This window comes from Diabrotica virgifera, chromosome 4, assembly GCF_917563875.1.
Source record: "Diabrotica virgifera virgifera chromosome 4, PGI_DIABVI_V3a".
NCBI classification, from domain to species: domain Eukaryota; kingdom Metazoa; phylum Arthropoda; class Insecta; order Coleoptera; family Chrysomelidae; genus Diabrotica; species Diabrotica virgifera.
In genome coordinates this window covers 68051159-68075739 of record NC_065446.1, presented here as the reverse complement: position 1 = coordinate 68075739, position 24581 = coordinate 68051159, and the positions used below count along the sequence as shown (strand labels likewise).

General features: G+C 31.3%; 1 protein-coding gene across 1 annotated transcript; it reads left to right on the top strand.

Moving 5' to 3' along the window:
- Positions 1-8743: 8743 nt before the first annotated feature.
- Positions 8744-20275, top strand: LOC126883587 (uncharacterized). Its single transcript, XM_050649237.1, has 4 exons — positions 8744-8896; positions 11087-11376; positions 12123-13722; positions 20270-20275. The coding sequence occupies exons 1-4, from the start codon at positions 8744-8746 to the stop codon at positions 20273-20275; spliced, it is 2049 nt and encodes a 682-aa protein (XP_050505194.1).
- Positions 20276-24581: the final 4306 nt, after the last annotated feature.

The window sequence follows — 24581 nt, the reverse complement described above, 5'->3', positions numbered from 1 at the left end:
AGTACAAAAAAGAAATTTGAGTAAACCTTTGCATAATTGTGTACAAACTAAAGAAATGGGCGGAGGTAAATTCCTCACCAACCAGTAGAACCATATAATCCGACAGGTATTTTCCTCACCAAGTTTAAGGGTTCGTAATAATCCTGTAGGTATTTTCCTCACCAACTCACTCAGGTAATAAAATAAAAAATATAAATGTAATTTAAGAATGATTGTTATGAAAGCATCCGAAATCCAAATAAAAGACATTCATTTCCTTACGTTGTAATAATAATTTATAATATAGATAATGTGCAAAACGTATAACTTATTATTTATTATTTACTATAATAAGAAACACACTTTACAAAATCCATTATAGTCATTTGATTAGACTGATAACTTATTATAGTTATTAAGGTACCAAGGGTATTATTATTATAAGGATAATAACGCTTGAGGTCAATAGTGTATAGACCGAGGGCCTTCGGCCCGAGGTATATACGTTGACCGAAAGCGTTATTATTATTTTATTATTATAATACCCGTGATGCCTTTAACGTTTAATGTCCGACTAAATTATTCTTTATATGCAAGAAATTTGAATAAATTTTGAATTAATTAGTTTTCGAATAAGTACATTTACCAGAAATAGTCGTAACGTAATTGTGGTAACCATAGTTTTACTTAGAGTTTTATTTGTCAACTTGACACTATTCAACTGGTTATTTAAATTTAATAGGCGCTAGGGCGTTATTTTTCTATAACACCCCCTTGGGCGTTATATCGTACTTAATTGACTTCGAAATAATGTCATTATTTGTCAAATAATGGACCAGTCGTACGTAAATTTTCTGTCTTTTTCTCAGCTTACTTGCAGACTGCAGTAATAAAAAAAATTCATTTTATAGTTTGCATGACATTAAATCAAACACAAAACAATCTGATAGGTCTTCCGGTTTTATATAATGTAAGGCCAAAAGTATGTTTGAGCCTACTTCAGAATCATTTGTATATTCTGATGTTAAATCAAGAGACTGAATTTTCTATACCAAGTTTGGTGTACTTGGGTGGAATCTTCAATCATGTATTTCAGTGTTTGGACACATTTGAATGATTGCATTATCTATAAATATAGCCTTTTCAAAATCTACAAAAACTTTACTAGGATTAAACTCAATTTAGAGAGCTTTAAAAATTTCTGATTTTAACAAATAGAAAAGATTGTTTTAAGTTTCTGTTTTTTTTTTGTTTGACAGTAAACAGTATAATAAAGAAATATAATGCCCATTAATTGGCCCATGAATAGTAAATAATTGCAAATAATTTGTGGTACGGTAATTGTGCCATACATATAATATACGAAAGGGGCAAAATTATGGAATTAATTAATTTTCTCTAAAACGGACGATTTTGCAGAAAAACCCCGAAACAGGTCGATTTTTATTTTTAAATTACAATTTTTTGGCCTATATTTTCATAGTAGTAACGTCATCTAACTGTGCGTGATCACGTAATCAATGATTTTTTTTAAATGGGAATAGGGGTCGTGTGGTAGCTTATTTGAAAGGTTGTTATATTCTCTATTTAGTAATATAAACATTAATGTAATTATTGATTGATTGATTGATTGATTGATTGATGACGTCACTAATATGAAATATAGATATGCCAAGAAATTGTGATTTAAAAATAAAAATCGACGTGGTTCGGGGTTTTTTGTCCAAAATCGTCCATTTTAGAGAAAATGAATATATTCCATAATTTTGCCCCTCTCTGTATAAAATTCAATGTTGCTAAAAATCTTATATTTGTTTCACATTCACAACTAAATACAGTTATCTTACTTTTGATACAGTTTATAAAGAGAAAATTTTCCTCCTTGGTTGTTTTTTGAGCACAGCTTTTCACAAATTCTTGAACCTCATAAATATTGGAAGAAAGTCGACCAGGCATCATTTTCGTCGATAATTATATATATTTTTTCTTATGTAACAGACATCGATCGTAGTAATCGTTTCAGGCAAATTAGCTGCAAGCTCTTGGCGAATGATTTTTGGCGGTTTTTCAGTACATTCTCTTCGGCTTTACGTTTACAAGAGTTAGAAACAATTTTTCGATCTATCTTCTGCAGATCTGGTTCATGATTATGTTGTAGGCTACTTCTAGTTATTGCAAAATTTGCCCCAATAGTATTCAATTTCGCACTAAAAGTTATTTTATTGCCTCCAGAACACTTCTTCACTTTCTAAAACTTTCACCTTATAAAAAATAAAATTTTCAAATACCGTGATTACTTTCTATTAAACATGCCATTTTTGTCAAAATTCCAATTATGACTAAAATAAAATACTATAAAATTAATGAATTAATTATTATAGGTACCTACTGTAATTTTATAGTAGATAAATAATTTCCTTGAATGCCTTTTAGTAAAATCTACCTGAAACAACCATTTCAGTTTTGGTGAGGAAAATACCTGTCGGATTATGACATACCCTTCCAAACTCAGGTATAAGATTATTTTGGTGAGGAAATTACACCCGCCGTAAAGAAATATCTAAAACAATAAAAAAAATTTGCGGAATCCGATAATCTGTTCACGAAAAAATCAACTATGAAAATGAGCATAATTTTCTATATCCCTAACTTATACTCGCAGTATACTCGTACAAGAATAAAAAACCGCTAAACGCCGTAAAAATGAGTGGCGCATACAATATTCCAGCTACAAAAGATCTGATATGAATATTACGTGGCGCTAAAATGTATTTTCCTTTTGATGCAAAACAAAATTCTAGTTTTATTTTAAAAGATTTTTTCATAATATTTGCCCAATTTGAAGTAAAACGCGCCACAAAACAGTAACTTTGATACAGTTTGAATTTTGAAACCCTTTTGTGGCGCGTTTACTTCAAATTTAGCAAAAATTATGAAAAAATCTTTTAAAATAAAACTAGAATTTTGCTTTGCATCAAAATGAAAATACATTTTCGCGCCACGAAATATTAATATCAGATCTTTTGTAGCTGGAATATTGTATGCGCCACTCATTTTTACTGCGGATTTTATTTTTGTATCAGGAGTTTTTCAAAGTTATTTATAAATTAAATGTATAAAGTTGAATGCAATGTTTCTCGATTACACGTTAAGCTTTATAAATGGTCGCCTTTGTCGCATTATCTCCCAAATTATCTAGTGTCCATCGAATGTACACTAGATTTTTTTCTATTCGAAATATATTGAAAAAAATATTGGGATGGCCGGGAAATGAACTCGGATTGCCCGTTGCCAGATCAAATTAGCGTCGTAACCACTACAACTGCATAAACCATTTAGGGAATAATCGATAATTGGATTATACTTTTGTAGCTTAATAACTTCTAAACGCCTTAACCGATTTTGTTCACTAAACATGAGTTTGAAACGTATTGACAAGTAGTATCTTATGCATCTAAGGTCAAAAGTATGATAACTGAAGCCATTACAGGAATTATTGAGCTTGAAGAACCGTTTTTTTTTTCATATGAACTAGATCTGTCATATTTATGAAGCCTATAACTTAAAAAATGGAATTTTCCCGGATATAAGGTATACACCAGTAGATTCGTCTAGAGTCCTTCTACAAACGCTCAGTTATTGGCGTAATTCGTAAGTTGAAGTTTTGAGTAATTGTCGAAAAACCAAAATTTTTAAAGTTTAGTTTTTCAGTTTTTCGGCTATACTGAGCCGTGTGTATGTCTGATCCTCACAGCTTAGACACCATTTGAAAGCTTAACTCAACGCTATTGATATGGTTTATTTACTGTTCTCATGTCTCTTCTTGAACTGAAGATACAGTTGAGTCCGCGAATCTTTACCCGTGCGTCATCATTTAAAGCATACGAGTGACAGCAAGTGACAGTAAGTGACTTGCTGTTGCGTTTAGTAAATTTCAATTTCCGACTTATCATCGACTTATTTCGTATGCTTTAAATGATGACTCACGGGTAAAGATTCCCGGACTCAACTGTATAGACCGCCAAAATATATGCCGTTTTGTACCTACCAAGTCCTATAGCTGGCTTATGGGTCGTCAAAACTCACAAACTACACCGGTTCTGAATCTGACCGCCCAAAAAATTCAGATCGGTTTAACTTTTCCACACACATACATACATATTAGTCCAGGGCGCATCTGTTTTGAGATGGACGTTGAGAGGTGACTCAAATTTTTTTGCAGAAATTGCTTGAAAATAAATCAGATAATAATATTTGAGTTATCCTCCCTCTCAAAAAGGTCCGGAACATTGTTAAAATAATCAAAATGTTAAAAATTGAAGGAAAAATTCGATTTTGTTCTTGGTTTTTTGATTATAACTATAAAAGTATTCATTTACGAAAAAAGTTGTACTGACATAAAAGTTGCGTTATTAAATTTCCTACAATATAGAATTGGTTAATAATTTAAAAATAGTCAGCCTAGTTGCAAAATAGCAATAATTGCGAAAAAACCATGGAAAAACAAGTATCTGCGTTTTACGTTTTTCAAACATTTATGCTACACTTAGGACCTTCATATTTCACCCAAAAACTTTATGATAAGTAAAACAATATTGTAAATTTCATTAAGATCGGTTTAATAGATTTTGCAAAATAAATTTTGCAATCCAGCTTTCGCAAAAATAATTCATTTTTACAAAATGTTACAGGACTGAAAATAAAGCAGATAGCAAGTTGAAATTTTTTTTGCTTATAGAAGTGTACTGTACCTTTCATTTGCAAGTTTCAAAATTAAAATCGATTAATTACCACGGCGTTAGAAAATTTTTGAAATAAACAATAATTTTTGGTGCTACGCGCAGGACAGCGGTGTTCGATTCACACAAGTTGATTTCCACCAAAATTTCTTTCAATCTTTATCTAATATATTATTTTCTTACTCTATATTTTGTTGTATTTTAATATTTTAATTCCACAAAAATCAAACTAATTTTATTATTGTTTGTAAAATATTGTTTAAACAATTGCATATGTTTAAAAATAATAAACTTTTATTATTTAAGTTAAAATATATGAACAAAGAAAGTTTTTGCTAATAAAAGTGTTATTTCAAAGGATAGAGTACGTGTTTTTATTTTTCAATAAACAAATTTATTTATTTATATCGAAACGTAATAAACATTAAAATGTATCAATCATTATCAAAGGTCATTGGAATGCCCAATCAGAACAAACTATCCGCTGTCCTGCGCGTAGCACCAATAATTAATGTTTATTTAAAAAAATTCCTGACGCCGTGGTATTAATCGATTTTAATTTTGAAAAATTGCAAATGAAAGGTACAGTACACTTTTATATGCAAAAAAAATTGCAACTTTCTATCTGCTTTATTTTCTGTCCTGTAACATTTTGAAAAAATGATTTTTTTTTACGAAAGCTGGATTGCAAAATTTATTTTGCAAAATATATTCAACCGATCTTAATGAAATTTACAGTATTGTTTTAATGTATCATTAAGTTTTTCAGGGTGAAATATGAAGGTCCTAAGTGTAGCATAAATGGTTGCAAAAAGGGAAAATACGAATACTTGTTTTTGTATGTTTTTTCAGAATTATTGCTATTTTCCAACAAGGGTGACTATTTTTTAAATTTTTAACCAATTCTCTATTGCAGGAAATTTAATTACGCAACTTTCATGTCAGTACAACTTTTCTCGGAAATGAACACTTTTAAAGTTATAATCAAAAAACGAAGAAAAAAATCGAATTTTTCCTTCAATTTTTGACATTTTGATTATTTAAGCAATGTTCCGGACCTTTTTGAGAGGGAGGATAACTCAAATATTATTATTTGGTTTATTTTCAAGCAATTTCTGCAAAAAAATTTGAGTCACCTCTCAACGTCCAAATGTACTAATATTTTTACAGATGCGCCCTGGTCTATATATACATATTCCACAAATATTTTCCCTTTTTTAATTAAAAATTGATTCATATTTCTGAGCTCGGTAACTTTTGAACGGTATAACCGATTTTCAAAATTAGACATGCGTTGGAAAGGTAATGATCGCTTCTATTAGAAGCCGCAAAGGTCGGAGTTCAATTTTCGAAGTTTTTGGGAGTTTTGGGGACGAGAACGAAAAACAGACCCTAAATAGGGCCGTAAAATCCACACCGTTGGACCAAAATGGATGGTTGACATATGAATGGGTGAGTCTTTTCCTGAATTTTAAGATGGGAGTTGGCACAATTTTCAATTCAGTCAGATTTAGAAAATCGAAAATTTCGTGTACCTATATATAGTGTCGCGTGTAGGGGGTGTAGGTGTGCGCCACTGGCGAGAACTGCCGTTCTCTGGTAATATCATCGTAAAATTAGCTTTAATTTGATATATATGTTATAGTCAAAGCCCGAATTTCAGGCACTCCTAGGTTTGACTAGGCAATCCTCAGGTCTGACTGACGCGACGGTCTTAGTGAAAGCCCGAAATAAATTAGAGTTTTCGGCCTTTGACTAGTCAAATCTAGGAGAGACTAAGTTGGTCAGGCAAAGGTCGAAATTTAATTTTATGAAATCGGGGTTTAACTAGTCAAACCCTGATTAGCTATGAAAATGTCGTAATTTGTTATATTAGGTTTAATAAAACGTTATTTCTTAATTTTAATGTTTATTATTATTATATTGTCTCAATTAAAATTAAGAAAATAGTGTTTATTCTCACATGTTGAGGCATAGACCTTTTAGGTACACTTACATAATTTTGAAGAGCATTTTTATTGCATTTTATAAAGCCATGTCCTGCAAATTTAGAATTTATTGTACTAATTTCCCTTTGAGACAGCTTAACGTCTGGAACATCTTCGAAATTAAGAAAATGTATATTTGATTTCTTCAAAAAAGTTTGTTTATTGTTCCTAATTTCGTATTAACTCTATATAAAACGTCAATTGTTTTATCTTGCATGATATCCGAAATATTTTGAGCATCTCCTTTGACCCTATGGGAAGAGGTATTATTACAGTTTTTCCGATCGGAATTGAAGGAATTTTTTTCACTTAATTGATTCATAGCATTATCCTGGGAATGAAGACCTTCAATCGCCTTTCCTTTATTTATTTTAATATTTTCTGTCTGTGCACAACGCATGCATGTACCTTTTCTGTCAAAACCTTCATGTACCACCTAATTACAAATTATGCACGTATGTGCGTCAGAGCTCTCTTTTTGGCAAATATAACAAACCACTTCTGAAGAAGTAATCTGAATTATTTGACAATTTTCTTCCTCTCCTAGTGACGACGGCCCAGGGGCTTCCTTAGTATTATGGTGATCCTTAGTTTTTTCTCCGATTGCAATATCTTCTTTCACAGTTGACGATAACATTCCCATTCCATCTGTTTGTGCTAAAATAAAATTCATATTCAAACCAAACTACGTTTTTAAAGAAATCAAATAAGATAATGCAAAGAGAATTTCCTTAATTTCGAAGATGTTCCAGATGTTAAGCTGTCTCTATAAAGAGTTTGTACAAAAGGTTCTAAATTTGGACGACAGGCTTTACAAAATGCTACTGCAATAAGAAATGCTCTTCAAAATGATGTAAGTGAAAAATGTCTAACGTATTGTGCAACTCTAAATGCTATAATGCATCAATATGTGAGACTAAACAATAATTTTTTAATTTTAATTACGACAGTATAAAAATAATAAACATTAAAATTAAAAAAGTACGTTTTATTAAACCTATTCTAACAAATTACGACATGTTAATAGCTGATCTGGGTTTGACTAGATCAATTTAATAAAATTAAATTTCGACCTTTGCCTGACCAACATACTCTCTCCTAGGATTGACTAGTCAAAGGCCGAAACTGTAATTTATTTCGGGCTTTGACTAAGACCGTCAGTCAGACCTGAGGATTGCCTAGTCAAACCTAGGAGTGCCTGAAATTCGGGCTTTGACCATAAAACATGCACTTACGTCATGAACGATTTTTTTTTCAAAAATGAATTAATATTAATTTAATTAAAACTATTTGCGCCCTCCTTTTGACTGGAAACCTGTTATCAAAGTATCCTCCTATTCTTAAATTTTTATAAAAATGTACATAGTGAACATAACAAATGTACATAAACTTATGAACATAGTGAATCTACAGTGGGATCTCGTGCTATTATATTGCATTATTTTTACAAAAAATATGCTTATATTTACAACATATTGTTCTTTTTTAAATTTTAATATAATGCGGGTCTTCAAAACTTTATTGTAGAAGCGGCGCAACGTTTTAAGAATATTAATATATATGTGTTACGCTACTGGCAAAAGCTCTAGACCATACGAAGTGTTGTGCAAATTTAGGTATCCCCAGATGTTTCTAAATGGTTCTTTGGGAGCAGGCGACTCTAAACTCTTTGCTATTCGTGACACAACGTTTAAATGACATTTTTATTCGCCTCCTGTGCTTTTAGACCGTTTTACTTGATAATTCTTGACAATATCAAGTCATCGTTTGCCTGAAAATCGTGTTTCCTTTTATGTCTTTAACTAACACCGAACATTGTATTTTGATTAAATGATTAAGCCATTTGAACGTATGTATTTTGTAAATTTAAATAAGAGGTAATTTTATGCTGGAATACAAAACAGTTTTTAAAAATTTACTCATGCGAGTTTAACTTGAAACTGAAATTGAACTAACCAAAAAGATAATACTATAGTACCTACGTACATCATCACAATCTATATTTAACAATATAATATGGTTTTATGTAGAATCACTATGGAACGACTCTACAAGAGAAATGTACAAAAGGAGGCTAGCACAAAAGATACAGCTGAAATAAATAAAGACACCGAAGATATAAACGCGAGCTGGGAGAAAATTAAAAACAACATTGAAGAGGCAGCTACCGAAGCATTAGGAAAACGCAAAGTCATAATGAACAAAAGAAACAACAACAATACACCATGGTTCACAATAGAAATAAAAGAGAAATGTAAAGAGAAACGGAAGGGCTACACGAAGTGTAAAACATCAAATACTCCAGAATCCAGAGACACCAATAGAAGAATACGAAATTAAACAAAGCAGTTGGTAAGAAGAACAAACAATGAGCACTGGGAACAGTTTACAAAAAGGATGGAAAGCGACTTCTACGGGACACTAAAACAAATATAGAGATTCATAAGAAACCAACGGAAAGAAATTGCAGAATTGAAGGAATACAATAACATACCAGCAAACGAATGGGAAAGATACTTGACGGAACTGTTTAAAGGAAAGGAAAATAAAAATCAACACAATAACGTACCTGAATTACGACACGAAATAGAATTCAGTTTTCAGGAAGTAGAGATAGCCATAAATTCACTCAAAAATATGGAGTCACCAGGACCAGACGGAATAACCAAAGAGCTTCTAAAACACGGAGAAGAGAGTATAACCCTAGAGATGACAAAACTTATACAAAAACTAATATTGCACTGCGAGATACCAGACGCATGGAGAAATAGCATACTGATACCAATGTTCACGATACGAGATAAAGAGGACCCCAACAACCATAGAGGTATAAATCTACTGAACACCGCACTTAGGCTAACCACACAAGTCGTGACCAATAGAATCAATAAACTAACAACTTTATCAGATGAACAACAAGGATTCAGATCCGGAAGATCCTGCGTAGACGCCGGAGTACCATAAACCAGCGTATCTATGTTCTATAGACCTGACAAAGCCTTTCGATCGCATCCAAGTCGAAGACGTCTTACACCTACTGTAGGTATAGGAGAAACATACCAATCAATATTATACAAACCATCGAAAACATCTACTTCCATAATCGAATACTTTCAAATATAAATGGAAAACTAACACACTTTATATCAGTACAAAGCGGAGTCAGACAAGGTGACTCGTTAAGCCCACTGTTCTTTAATATAATAATGGACTAAATAATAACGAAGACATGACCTTTACGAAGCAGTACGTAAACGATAAACGTTGATTCACACCACTCATCAGGCCTTCTTTTTCTTAAAGTTCCATCTCCTATCGGAGGTTGGATATCATAATGGCTATTGTCACTTTGTTGTCTGCTGCTCTGAACAGTTGTAATTAACTACAGTTAAACCATTCACTAAGGTTCCTCAGGCAGAAGATGCGTCTTCTTCCTATGCTTCTTCTTCCTTGGATACTTTCTTGCATAATAATTTTCACCAACTCATATTTTTCTCCTCTGGTAATGTGACTCAAATATTCCAGTTTTCTTGTTTATATATTTATATATATATATATATATATATATATATATATATATATATATATATATATATATATTTATTTTTAGCATCTTATGACGTCCCCCCATGTTAAACCGTAGTCTCTCGTGGCTTCCAGGTCTTCGTGAACTCCGATATACGGTTGCCACGAGGACTTTCCCTAAAATGTATCGCAAATGAAAGGTACCACTTCCTACAATGCTTACACAAAATATTGGCCGGACGTCCTCAGTCACGTTATCTGTATAATAATATACACATTACTTGGAGCAATTGCCGTCAGGCGCGCCATGTTCGCTTGCTGTATATCTAAAATCACTTTAACGGTTTTGATGGCATCCAAATATATATTTATTCAGTTTGCGGTTGTAGTGGTCTCCGTATATTTGAGTTTATGTCCTCATGGCTTCCACTGCGCTGTTGTCACCTCAAATGTTGGAATTTAGACTTCGGATATTTTTATAATTGATTATTGTAGTATGTTGAAAAAAATATTGTTGTGATATATTAATGATATTTTTTTGTATAATTAACAATGTATTTTTTTTCACTGCAAAAATAAAAAATTAAAAAGTATGTTCATTAAAATTGATGAATTTATCATAACCAGTTGCCGAATATGCTGGTCTAATTGCTCAATTGTAACATATTATAGAAGTGTTAAAATTGAATTCTTAATTTTTTATTACAAAATTTTTACCTCGACAGCGTAGGGTACAAGAGGACGGCTTAAGTAAAGTAAGTACAAAATTTTTAATAATATAATTTGTTCAACTAATAGGTGCAAAGGTGTCTGGAAAATAATAAAAATGTTTAAAACATTGCTTACTTATTCAAGGAGAAAAGGCTTACTTCAAGGAGAAACATGGCGCCTCAGAAGAACGGTCGTGTTTACGACTCGGAAGTTAAGTGTTGTAAAAAGTGTTATAAAGTTGCACAAAGTGGTCTATTATGTGCGAATTGTGGAACGTTATCCCATAGTGGCTGCCTGAAGCAACTAAAATCGATCAAATATATCGATGATGAGACAGTTATATGCTGTGAGGAGAGTGTGAGGTTAAGTGATCCACCAAACAAAACCTTGGATAGTGAGGCTGACGATGAGGATCCGAGACAAACTGAAATAAGGTACTTAAAGAAAATTATTAATCAGAATGAAACAATAATATCAAATCAACAAATTACGATAAATTTATTGAAGGAACAACTAGATTTATTTAAATATATGCAAATAGCTGATCAGTCGCCATCTACAAAACAAAATACGAATTCAATCAACCATTCAAACAGAGACCCAAATTTTGAACGACCGAAACAGTCTAGCAGTAAAATATATCCAAAAAACGAAAACACTACACCCGCAAAAAATGTTGCTGTAAATGAAAGTCTTGTTGTTGATAAAGAAAGGAGTTCCCCAACAAAAACTCTATTTAAAAATAGTACCAATAAAAATAAACAAGTTGTTTCCTTAATCGAAAATAATAAACAATTATCAGCTGATATTTTAAGAATACAAACGGAGGCAAAATGTTCAGATATCATTAATTTAACAAACGATGAGAATTTGATAAATACTGAGAGTAAAAATTCGGTTCCAGTTCCAAATAATAATGGGCAAGAATGGAAAACTGTTAGGTATAAAAGAAGGAATGGACCTATTGTTATTGGCAATAATGAAAACTCTGAAATCAGTGGTGTCCCAAAATTTAGTCATCTTCATGTTACTAGGGTAAACCAGCATACAACGGCAGATAATCTTAAGAAGATGTTAGAAAAACACTTTCCAGAAGTGATATGTACGTCCTTAACGGCTAAGCATCCCAACATATATTCATCCTTTAAAGTCTCAATTTTTGAACAACATTTTGGTTTAGCGATGGACCCAAAACTATGGCCCGTAGGCTCTTATGTAAGCAGGTTTTTTATGAAGCGTCCAACACATACTCAAATAAAATGAAGGATGAAGAAACGACCGTTAACCCTCCATCAAATTTTCAAAATAACCTAATTCAACAAGGCACGGTAAGCATGTTTCATGTCAATTTACAGTGTATATCAAATAAAGTCGATATGATCAATGCTTTTCTTGCGGATAAAAAGTTCTATGACGTCATATGTTTTTCAGAGCACTGGCAAACTGAAGAAAATCTAAAATTAATTAACATCTCCGGCTTTTCACTAGCTAACTTTTTCTGTAGGGTTGAAAAGAAGCAAGGTGGCGTTGCAATTTATGTAAAAGAAAATCTTATGTATTCTTCTCTTAATCTAAATGAATATAACGTAGAGCAAACTTCAGAGTTTTGTGCAATTTATATACCTTCAATGAGAACCAATGTTTTAACTGTATACAGATCAGGTAATGGTGACTGTGACTTGTTCTTGGTGAATTTTGAGAATGTTATAGCATTCTTACTTAACAAAGCAGACAAACTGATTATACTTGGGGATTTTAATATAAATTTTAAAATTAAATCTGAATCTTCTTATGATATTCAAAATCTGTTAATGTCTTTTGGTCTAGAAATAACGATAAACGATTATACTAGAATCACATCTCAATCCAGTAGTTGCATCGATAACATTATGACTAACTTTTCTGAAAATATCTACAGGGTGGGCGTATTTGAACCTTGTTTCTCTGACCATCGAGCACAATTTATATCTATTGATTCTGATCTTAAAGTTGTTGACACTAATCAATCACTTCAACGGTCTATTACTTCTTCTGGTTTGCAGAAGCTTAAATATGCACTAGCTAGTACAAAGATGGACTTTTTCTATGACACCAATAACGATCCCGATGTCTTGATGTTCTTTTTAACTGAAACTTATAACAACTTAATATTAAAGTTTTTTCCATTAAAAAAAGTACGACAAACTGCTAAAATAACACCCGTGCAATGGTTTAATGACGAATTAAGGTCTTACAGATCTAATCTTTCTCTCATTAAACACATTGCAGATGTCACTAAGGATCCCGATATTTTCAAACTATATAAACAACAAAAATATGAATATAATCGGCAGTTACAAAATGCTAAAAAGTCGGCTTACTCTGGTTTTATTACTAACTCCAATAATAAACCTAGAGACTGCTGGAAAATATTAAACTTCGAAAGAGGCAATACAAGATCCAGTTCGGTACAACCAGATCTATCTCCAGACGAAATAAATCAATTTTTTATTACAATCGCAGAGAATATAATTACATCCCTTCCCACTATTAATAACGATATCCTCTTCAGTTACAGAAACTATCCTTCCCCGAGTAAGTCCTTTTGTTTCCGACCCGTTGTGGAAGATGAGATCTCTCAAATAATTAAATCTCTTAATAATTCCAATTGTAAGGACGTTCACGAAATAAACAGCAAAATTTTAAAAGAAACTTACCAAATAGTTTTAACACCTTTCACTCATCTTATTAACTTAATTTTATCAACTGGAGTATTTCCAGAAGCACTAAAGTACTCAAAGGTACTACCTATCTATAAAAAAGGTGATTCCTCGAAAGCTGACAATTACAGACCCATAAGCATTGTTTCTACATTCGGGAAAGTGATTGAAAAGGTGATCAAACAACAATTATATTCTTATTTTGAGTCTAAAAGTTATTTTACCAACTCGCAATATGGATTCAGAAGTGCTCGTTCTACTACAAACGCGGTATATAATATTGTGAGCGAGGTGATTGAGGGGCTTGAACGTGGCAATCGCATAACAATTTCTCTCTGCGATTTGTCGAAGGCTTTTGACTGCGTTTCACATGACATTTTGCTCCACAAATTAAACTATTATGGAATCAGAGGTATCCCTCTTAAGCTTATCTCTTCGTACCTATGTGGTAGACACCAGGCTGTAGTGTCTAAAGGTTATCTCTCCGATTTTCGACCCGTAAAACATGGAGTCCCACAAGGTTCGGTCTTGGGCCCTCTTTTATTCATTATATATGTCAACGATTTGCCTCATTTCATATCTCCGTACAAATCAGTACAATTTGCGGATGATACGACATACATAATATCAGGTAATAAAAATGAGGATTTAAAAATGGCTTACGAGGAAGTCTCTGATAAATCTAGCACATGGTTTGCTGCGAACAAACTAAAACTCAATACTGAAAAAACGCAGGACTTGATTATATCTGCAAGTGGTTTACATGGCGATCCAGATGACAAAGACACTGCTAAACTATTAGGAATAACCATAGACAATCGATTGAACTGGTCGGCTCATATTTCACAAGTAAAGGCGAAGCTGTCTAGTTCATTGTTTCTTATTCGTCAACTAGCAAGGGTTGTCAACTTTGAGACATTGAAGGTGACATATTTTTCTTTATTTCACTCACACCTAAGCTATGGATTAATCTTATGGGGCAATTCAACAAATGCTCTTCAAATTTTCAGGATGCAGAAGAAAGCTATCCGGATTTTAGCAGGGGTTAGTTATCTGGAACATTGCCGACCTCTCTTCATCAAATTAAAAATTATGCCGCTACCTACTCTGTTGATATATCAAGTTCTGACTGAAATTCACAGAAAAAGGTCCCATTTAACAAAGCAGTCTGATGTTCACGTTCACAATACGCGATACTCTCACTATTTACGAACAAATCGCTCTAGATTGCGTCTTTCAGATAAAAATTGTCTTAATTATAACTACTACAATATTTTACCAAAAGATATTAAACAGCTAAGCTATAACAGTTTCAAAAAAGTAATAAAAAGGTATCTGTTGAAACATTGCTTTTATTGCTCGGAAGAATATATGACTCATTGCAGAACATCTACTGAAATGCTTACCGTGACACAAAATATTTTTTGTTAATCTATATTCTTGTTTGTGATACATATTTATAAGTTGTGTTTTATATTTCTGTTTTATATACCTTGTGATTTTATATACCTTGTAATTTTTATATTCCTTATTTTGACTTTGTAATTTTGACTTGCTACAAACAATTTTTTTTTTGTAAAGTAGTTAAATAAATCTATCTATCTATCTACACTCAATGTATTTTTTTATGTAAGGATATAGAAAATAATATTTTGAAAAATATTTAAAATATAGTAGTAAGTCTTAAATTTCACATTACATAAAGTAGTTAAGTCTGCTAGTCTACAAAATTAAAAACAAATAGAATACATACTTAAAAAAAATTAAAGCACTCATGCCATACCAAACGAACTACATTCTTACATATTTTAAAAAGAAAAATCTTTAATTTTGCCCAACCCGACTAAACTATCGGCAGGTAAAAAGTCTGCAGTATGCGGGGGCCCTACTGTTGAAATAGATTAGAAAATTAAAATAAACTTATCTACCATTATGAAATTCTAATTTGACACAAAAAACTGTATCCTGGATTAAGAACAAGTGTGTAGAATACTCTCGTGAATTAAGAAGCGTTTCTACTGTAGGGTGACCATATCATAAATTTGAAAAAAACGGGACACATCCAAGCAGCAGTAGCGCACCTATAATTTTTCTCTGGGGGGAAGGGGGTTGGCTTGGGCGTCGAAATTTTTTTCTATATTTTGTGAAAGACAAGTTACATTTTCCTGCTATTATTTATATATTTTTCATATGCCCTGGGGGAAAGGGGGTTTAACTCCCAAACCCCCCCCTGGGTGCGCTACTGCCAAGAAGGGTTTGGAGCGATAATACACAAACAGGGATTGAAACACCGTCTTTTAGCGAATTTGGAACCTATAAATCCTTTTCAATTTTAAATGTGTAATTTACGTACGATCAAGACTGCGAAACGCAGAAAACTAAAAAACTACGCTAGAATGACGTGGATAAACAACCAATCCGTCAAAACAAAACTGGGAAGAATAAAAAATAGCGAGAAACACAGCAAACTCAACAAATAAAAAGAAGAAAAATGACCGGTTTCGCTGGAGGACATTAAAAAAGACAGAAAACCATCAAATATAACAATTTTACAAAAAAGTCAGATAAAAAAATACGTCCAGCATTAAAACAAGAGTACTAAAAAACAAAAAAAAAAAAGAGAAACCCTGTTTGAAGACAAACAGATCAGCAGAATATGAGAAGAATATTACGAAAAAATGCTATTCGGTATGAAGGAAACAGATGAAGAAGAACAAGATAACAACGAAGTAGAAATTTTCACAGAAGAAAACGTACAAAAACAAATATTAAAAACATAGAAAACGGAAAAGCAGCAGAAGAAAATGAAATAACAGTGGAAAAAAATACAGAGGAAGAGAATTACATAAGGAAATAAACCAGCTAATACAACAAAAAATATGAACAAAACAGACTACCAGCCGATTGGAACGCAGATATTATAGTAGGTACCTATATACAGTAAAACCCCGCAAATCCTAACTAATTGGGGGGACAGCCTGTTCGGATTCCGAAAAGGTCGGATTATCCGAAAGTTAGCCTAACTAATAATTGAAAGTTTACTTTGTCGTTGATTTTGAGTCGCTGTGCCTGTCTCTCTCCCTCTTCCACCCATCTCAGATTGATGTCACTGATGCAGAGCCAGTGTCATCATTTGTGCTTAGTCGTTAACTCCATGGCTTGATTTCTAATTTGAATAAGCTCCATTTTTCCCCGTTCCTCTATACAAGATGGATCAGAAAACTAAGAAGAAAGTGTAATTACAGAATGGATTGAAGCTGACGACAAAGGGAGCGAAGAATTTACGGATGAATACATTGTAGACTTGGTTCAACCTCAAGGCAACCCTAATGACTAATGAAGATGAAGAAAGCGAGGAAGAAGTTTCCCTGTCATATTGAGTGTCACACGCAGATGCCACTAAAGCTCTGGGTGTGGCTCTACGTTACGTGGAGCATAACTCTGCTGCATTACCAGTAGATGTAATGTTTATGTGTAAATAGAATTAGAATTAAACAATGGTCTCGAATTCACCTGTATAAGTTGCAAGTTGGGAGGGTCAGGTAGTAAAAAAGTTACGAATTGGCCGGTGTACATTTTGTTTTGAAAAAGTTTGTCATTAAGAGTTACGAGTTGGCGCGTGTCCATTGGAAGAAGGAGAATGTCACGGTTAAAGAATTTAAGGGACTGGTTTAGATGCAGTTCTATAGAACTCTTTAGAGCAGAGGTGGATAGATTAAAGATAGTGATGATGATATCCAACCTCCGATTAGGAGACGGCACTTGAAGAAGAAGAAGATATTAGATTTTACTGATTATGCCGCCCCCTTGTGATGCCGCCTGATGCGGCTGCCTCACCGCATCATAGAACGGCACGGCCCTGAAAATTACAGTCTTTTCGTTTAAGTCGCTACAGGTAAAAATAAGTAATTAAATATCTTATATCAGATAGAGTATTCATTTTTAGTAGATGAACAAAGGTTTAAAATGGCAGTTTTTGAATTTTGGTACGATTATTTGTTGCTTCGGAAGTTGCAAAAATAAACTTAAGACTGATATTACATGAAAAATTGGGTCAAACAGTCCATGTTCAGTCCAGATATACGCCAGGGCAGATAAATAAAAATGAGCGATTTCAGGGTAAAAATCAATACAGGTATTTGAAGGTGCTAAATCGTAGGGGGGACATAGTTAATTAAAAATACATACAGAGGTACTCGCAAATCAACCTCAGTTTTTTATAAACAAAGGCTAAAATCAGAAAATATGGGTTTTTGCCTGTAGCATTTTTTGTATCATGTTTACAGCAAAAGTTGTATTATGAAAGTTGTGTATCATAAAAAAACAATTAATTTTAATTTTGATTAGTTAAAATCGATAAATAATTAACCGAGATAATTGCAAAAAACCACATTTTTTGCACTATTTTGTAAATGTTAATAACTTTTACTAAATATGACCTAAGGAACATATTGTACCTTAACTATGAGGATATTATGTGCCCTTACTAGAGTGCAAAGTATCAAGAAGATCGTTTTGTTAGTTTACGAGTTACGTTAATTGTTTATCCAAAACATTGAATGTTTAAACATCTATTGTTGCCCAAGGGGTATTTTCAGAGCTTTTTAGCCAAGTGGAATGAGTTTTTAAAGACTCAAACTACTAATAAATTAAAAAAAAATGATACATTTATTATTTAAATGCTCTTAAACAAGTCGTTTAATAAATAGCGAGTTTTTTCCTTATAAACATTTAGAATAACTTTGTTATTTTTCACGACAAATAATTATAATTAGTTGTATCAGAAAAGTGGTAAAAAAACACACATCAAAAACAAAAAATAAACTTTCTATGACCAATAATACCCAACTTATACTTTTTTTTTTGAAAAATCATATCAGTATTGTTTATAAATATTAAGAGTCGAAATTTGCAAAAAATCATAATAGACATCTATATTTTACATTGCAATTAATAACTACAGTATATCTTGTATTTAGAATGAGTAATAACCCTTTAAAATGAAGGTACTCGAGCTGACTTAACTGGGACCGTGTGATGGGGGAAGGATCTCTGAGTCCGCTTTCGCGCTTCGAGATTTTGGTATTGAAAGTTCAAATTGGAGCACTTGAAAATTTTTACAATAACTCCGCTTCCAGAGAACGTAGAGCTTTCATTTTTTTTTTAAATTGGGGTAACTGGACGAAATAATAACGACTAGCTAATTTCCATTCACCGAAAAAAATATTTTCATAACATATAAATTTGTAAATAAATAATAAATGGTGAATAATACATACAGAGGTACTCGTAAATCGACCTCATTTTTTTATAAACAAAGACCAAAGTCAGAAAATATTAGTTTAGCATAGTTTACAAAGTCTCAAGAAGATCTGTTTGTTAGTTTACAAGTTATATTAAATGTTTATCCCAGACATCGAATATTTAAACAATCATTGTTGCCCAAGGAGTGTTTTCAGAGCTTTTTGGCAAAGTGCAATGACTACTTAAAAACTCAAAGTACTAAGTAAGTTAAAAAAAATAATATATTTATTTTTTAAATGTTGTTAAACAAGTCGATAAAAAAATGGTAAGTTTTTTCCTTATAAACAATTAGAATATCTTTGTCATTTTTTCTGATAAATAATTATAATTGGATGTGTCAAAAAGCTGGTAAAAAAATGTACATTAAAATGAAAAAAAAAACTTTCTAGGACCTATAATATCCAAGTTATACTTTTTTTTTTGAAAAATCACATCTCTATTGTTTATAAATATTAAGAGTTGAAATTTTTAGAGCATGGTAATAAATATCTATATTTTATGACAATTGATAAGTAGGAACTATCTTCTATATAAAACGAGTAATAACCCTTTAAAGTCAAGTTACTCACGCTGACTGAGCTGGGACCGTGTGATATGGAAGAATGTCGGAGTCCAGTTTCTCGCGTTGAGATTTTGCTATAAAAAGTTCAATTTGGAGCGCTTGAAAAATTTTACAATATTTCACCTTCCAGACAACGTAGAGCCTTTAATTTTTTTTGGGGTAACTCGACGAAAGTATACCAACTAGCTAATTTTCATTGGCCGAAAAAATCGGAAAATTCTGGAAAATGTATTTTTTATTCAACATTCATTTACAACGTTAACACTAATACATTTTGATAAATATTTTCATAAAAAATTATAAATTTGTGAATAAATATTAAAATATAATTATAGTATGTATACAGGGTTGTTCATTTTATTCTCCTCGGTGTCTGTACGGAAAATGAATTGATTTAAAAAAAATTCTTCATAGAAATATACAGGGCCATTAACACTACAATTTAAAAATAATATGAATTATACAGGGTGCTTTAAAAAAGAGTGGTATATCAAAGACATATTTTCTATGGAACACCCTACACCTGATGAAATTTTTGAATTTGCCCTTAAACAATAAGCTAGACTATACCTAAGTGCAGGGTGTTTTGATTTATTTCAATTTAAAAAAAATGTAATGTTTTAGAAAAAAAAATAAACAGATATTTACGAATCTAAGAATCGGTGACAAATTTTTTTTGGATCTTCATAATAGACTATTTAGCATATTTAAGCAGATTTTTATTGTAACAAAATTTATAATTACATGATCGTACGATTTCAGGTTTAAAAATTAATTGAAAACAAAAACGTTCTCAAATTGAAAAAAAAATGTATAGATTATAATTATTGATCTTCGTTAATTCTACACAGTTTTTGTACAGGTTCATCAATTTCTTCCACATTATCCATAATTTCTTAAAATAAATCAATTGTACCGAGCTTTGCATAAATTGCAAATATGATACTGATGAAAAAAGATGCTACAACCTTTTGACAGTTATTATAGATGACAAAAGTGAAGTTGAAGAAGATTTGTTTAAAAAAATTAGGGATAATGTTTAAGAAATTAATAAATCTGTACATAAACTGTGTATAATTAACGAAGATCAATAATTATAATCTATACATATACATTTTTTCTTAATTTGAGAATGTTTTTGTTTCCAATTAGTTTTTAAATCTTAAAATGTACGATCAATGGCCGGTTTCACCAACGACGAATAGTAGTTTATTCTATGATTAAAGTTATTCGACCAATAAACTGACATATTATTTTATTTATTTATCAAAAAAATACTTACTCTTTGACTAAATTGGCAAGTTAATTTGACTGTAAATATTTAGAAGAGAGTAAATTCGCCAGTTTCACTTTAAATTATTAAAATTATATTTAGTCCTGTCGCCAGGGGGGGTACAACGGCCTCTTTAATTCAGATGGACTTACCCAAGTTTTTTTTATATACAGTCGAACCCGCTTATTAGAATACCGGTTTTATACCAGAACGATTTTACTATGCACATATGATCGGTTATTAGAATATCCCTGTTATAGGAATACTTTTGTTTGGCACGAAGGCTATTCCAATAAGCGGGTTCGACTGTATTTTGACCCGTAGAATACGAATTTTTTGGGTAACAGTTGATCCGGATGTCGATAAGATTGTTATAGACAAAGAACTTGAGGAATTACATAACAGCGATTTCTCGCAAAACAAAACATCTTTTTGTATTTTTTGGGTCATTTTAAGCAAAAAATATTCCTACAAGTTTTTTCGTAGAATGCATAGTTTTCGAGATAACCGCGGTTGAACTTTAAAAAAATCGAAAAATTGCAATTTTTGAACCCGAATAACTTTTGATTAAAAAATAAAGTAGCGATTCTGCTTACCGCATTTGAAAGTTTAAGTGAACTTATATCGGTTTTGATTATTTGAATTGCTAAAAATTAATTTTTTTATTGTTAAACAAATCTATAAATACATAGTGTTTCCCGTACCTAATACATGCGTTTTAACGCATGCTACGTAGAAATTGCCTCGCTTGCACTTATAGCTACTCTACCTACTCGTTCGATTTTAAATGAGAAATCATTGAAAACATCACTCACATACTAGGTGTTTATAACTTTGTTTAACAATAAAATAATAAATTTGTAGCAATGAAAATAATCAAAACCGATATAATTTGACTTAAACTTTCAAATGCGGTAAGCAGAATTGCTACTTTATTTTTTAATCAAAAGTTATTCGGGTTCAAAAATTACAATTTTTCGATTTTTTGAAAGTTCAACCGCGGTTATCTCGAAAACTATGCATTCTACGAAAAAACTTGTAGGAATATTTTTTGCTTAAAATGACCCAAAAAATACAAAAAGATATTTCGTTTTGCGAGAAATCGCTGTTATGTAATTCCTCAAGTTCTTTGTCTATAACAATCTTATCGACATCCGGATCAACTGTTACCCAAAAAATTCGTATTCTGCGGGTCAAAATATATAAAAAAAAAACTTGGGTAAGTCCATCTGAATTAAGGAGGCCGTTGTACCCCCCCTGGCGACAGGACTAATTGAAACAAAATATAAACTTAAACATCTAATACATTTTATTGGACGAATAGCATTGATTGATTTATTTGTTGTTGGTGAAATTGGACCTAAGTAATTATAAATTTTGTTACAATAAACATCTGTTTAAATATGCGAAATAGTCTATTATGAAGATCCAAGAAAAAATTGTCAACGATTCTTAGATTCATAATATTTATTTTTTTCTAAAATTTTACATTTTTCTAAAAATTTAAATGAATTAAAACACCCTGTACTTAGGTATAGTCTAGCTAGCAGCTAGCATATTGTTTCAATTTGAGCAATTCAAAAATTTCATCAGGTGTAGGGTGTTCCATAAAAAATATATCTTTGACATACCACTCTTTTTTGAAGCACCCTGTATAATTCATATTATTTTTATATTGTAGTGTTAATGGCTTTGTATATTTCTATGAAGAATTTTTTTTAAATCAAGTCGTTTTCCGTACAAACACTGAGGCGAATAAAATGAACAATATATATAAAATATAATACACATTAAATGAACAATAAAATGAACAGTATATAAATAAATATATAGGTACATACCATAATTATATTTTAATATTTATTCACAAATTTATAATATTTTATGAAAATGTTTATCAAAATATATTACTGTTAACGTTGTAAATAGAATGTTGAATAAAAAAATCCATTTTCCAGAATTTTCCGATTTTTCCGGTCAATGAAAATTAGCTAGTTGTTATTCTTTCGTCGAGTTACCCCAATTTAAAAAAAAATTGAAGGCTCTACGTTCTCTGGAAGCTGAGATATTATAAAATTTTTCAAGCGCTCCAAATTGAACTTTCTATAGCAAAATCTCGACTAGAGAAACTGAACTCCGACATTCTTCCATATCACACGGTCCCAGCTCAGTCAGCGTGAGTAACTTGATTTTACAGGGTTATTACTCGTTTTAAATAGAAGATATTTGGTACTTATCAATTGTCATATAAAATATAGATATTTATTACCATACTGTAAAAATTTCAACTCTTAATATTTATAAACAATAGAGATGTGATTTTTCAAAAAAAAAAAGTATAACTTGGCTATTATTGGTCCTAGAAAGTTATTTTTTTCATTTTAATGTGCATTTTTTTACCAGATTTTTGACACAACCAATTATAATTATTTATCAGAAAAAATGGCAAAGATATTCTAATTGTTTATTAAGAAAAAACTTACCATTTTTTTATCGACTTGTTTAACAACATTTAAAAAACAAATACATTATTTTTTTATATTTTCTTATTACTTTGAGTCTTTAAGTAGTTATTGCACTTTGCCAAAAAGCTCTGAAAACACTCCTTGGGCAACAATGATTGTTTAAACATTCGATGTCTGGTATAAACATTTAACATAACTTGTAAACTAACAAACAGATCTTCTTGGGATTTTGTAAACTAATAAAGGCACTTAATTACCTTATGATCAAGGTACAATAAGGTCCTTACAACCTATTTAGTAAAAGTTATTAACATTTCCAAAATAGTGCAAAAAACGTGGTTTTTTGCAATTATCTCGGTTAATTCTTGATGGATTTTAACTTGTAAAAATTTAAATTAATCGTTTTTTTGTGATACACAACTTTCATAATACAACTTTTGCTGTAAATATGATACTAAAAATGCTATAGGCAAAAAACAATATTTTCTGACTTTGGCATTTTTTTATAAAAAAATGAGGTCGATTTACGGGTACCTCTGTATGTATTTTTAATTAACTATATACTCCCTACGATTTAGCACCTTCAAATACCTGTATTGATTTTTTTCCCGTTTTTATTTTTCTACCCTGGTCTAATATAACAAAAAATTTCAAGGTGATTCGTCAATTAGTTTACATTTTATTCATTTTTTTTAATAAAAAATCCTTTTCTTTGCAATGATAAAGCATGCTTTTCTTCATAAAATAATAATGATACAGCAATTTTGTGGAAACTAAATGAAAGAAGAATACTTATGTTTTCAAAGTTTTTAAAAAAATAATAAAAACTCATTTTTATCATTCCGAAAATATTTTAGTAGAGTCATTTTTGGCTTATAAACAATTTGAATAACTTTGTTAGTATTGACTGCAAACTAAATTAATCGACTAAGGGATGGAAAAAACCTACCGGTTATAACCTAAACCCAGTTTTTTTAATTCGAAACAACCGGTTTTACCGGTTGTTTTTTTGTCCCGTTTATAACCGGTTTTTTTCTTTTTAAAGTAATAACCATTGAAAAACCGAATAAGTTGCCTGTGGAAAAAAATTAATTTAGAGAAAAATGAAGAAATTTCTATATATTTTCGATCTTAATCATATAATATTATAAATAATAAATGCGAAGTAATTAACCCAAACAACCATAATTCAACTTTTATTTACTAATAGAGAACTGGACGAAAGTGTCACATCAGCTTTTATGAAACAATTTTGAGAATAGTTATTTAGATTAATAAATATTTCAAATTTCAAAGACTGGTGAAATGGTGCATGTGATGATAATATTTACATAAA

Excerpts from the sequence above, each read along its gene's own strand:
- LOC126883587 (XM_050649237.1), top strand. The coding sequence starts at position 8,744 with ATGGAACGACTCTACAAGAGAAATGTACAAAAGGAGGCTAGCACAAAA. Across the intron at positions 8,897-11,086 it reads AAGCATTAGGAAAACGCAAA|GAGAAAAGGCTTACTTCAAG; the intron begins GTCATAATGAAC and ends TACTTATTCAAG. Across the intron at positions 11,377-12,122 it reads CCGAGACAAACTGAAATAAG|CGATGGACCCAAAACTATGG; the intron begins GTACTTAAAGAA and ends ATTTTGGTTTAG.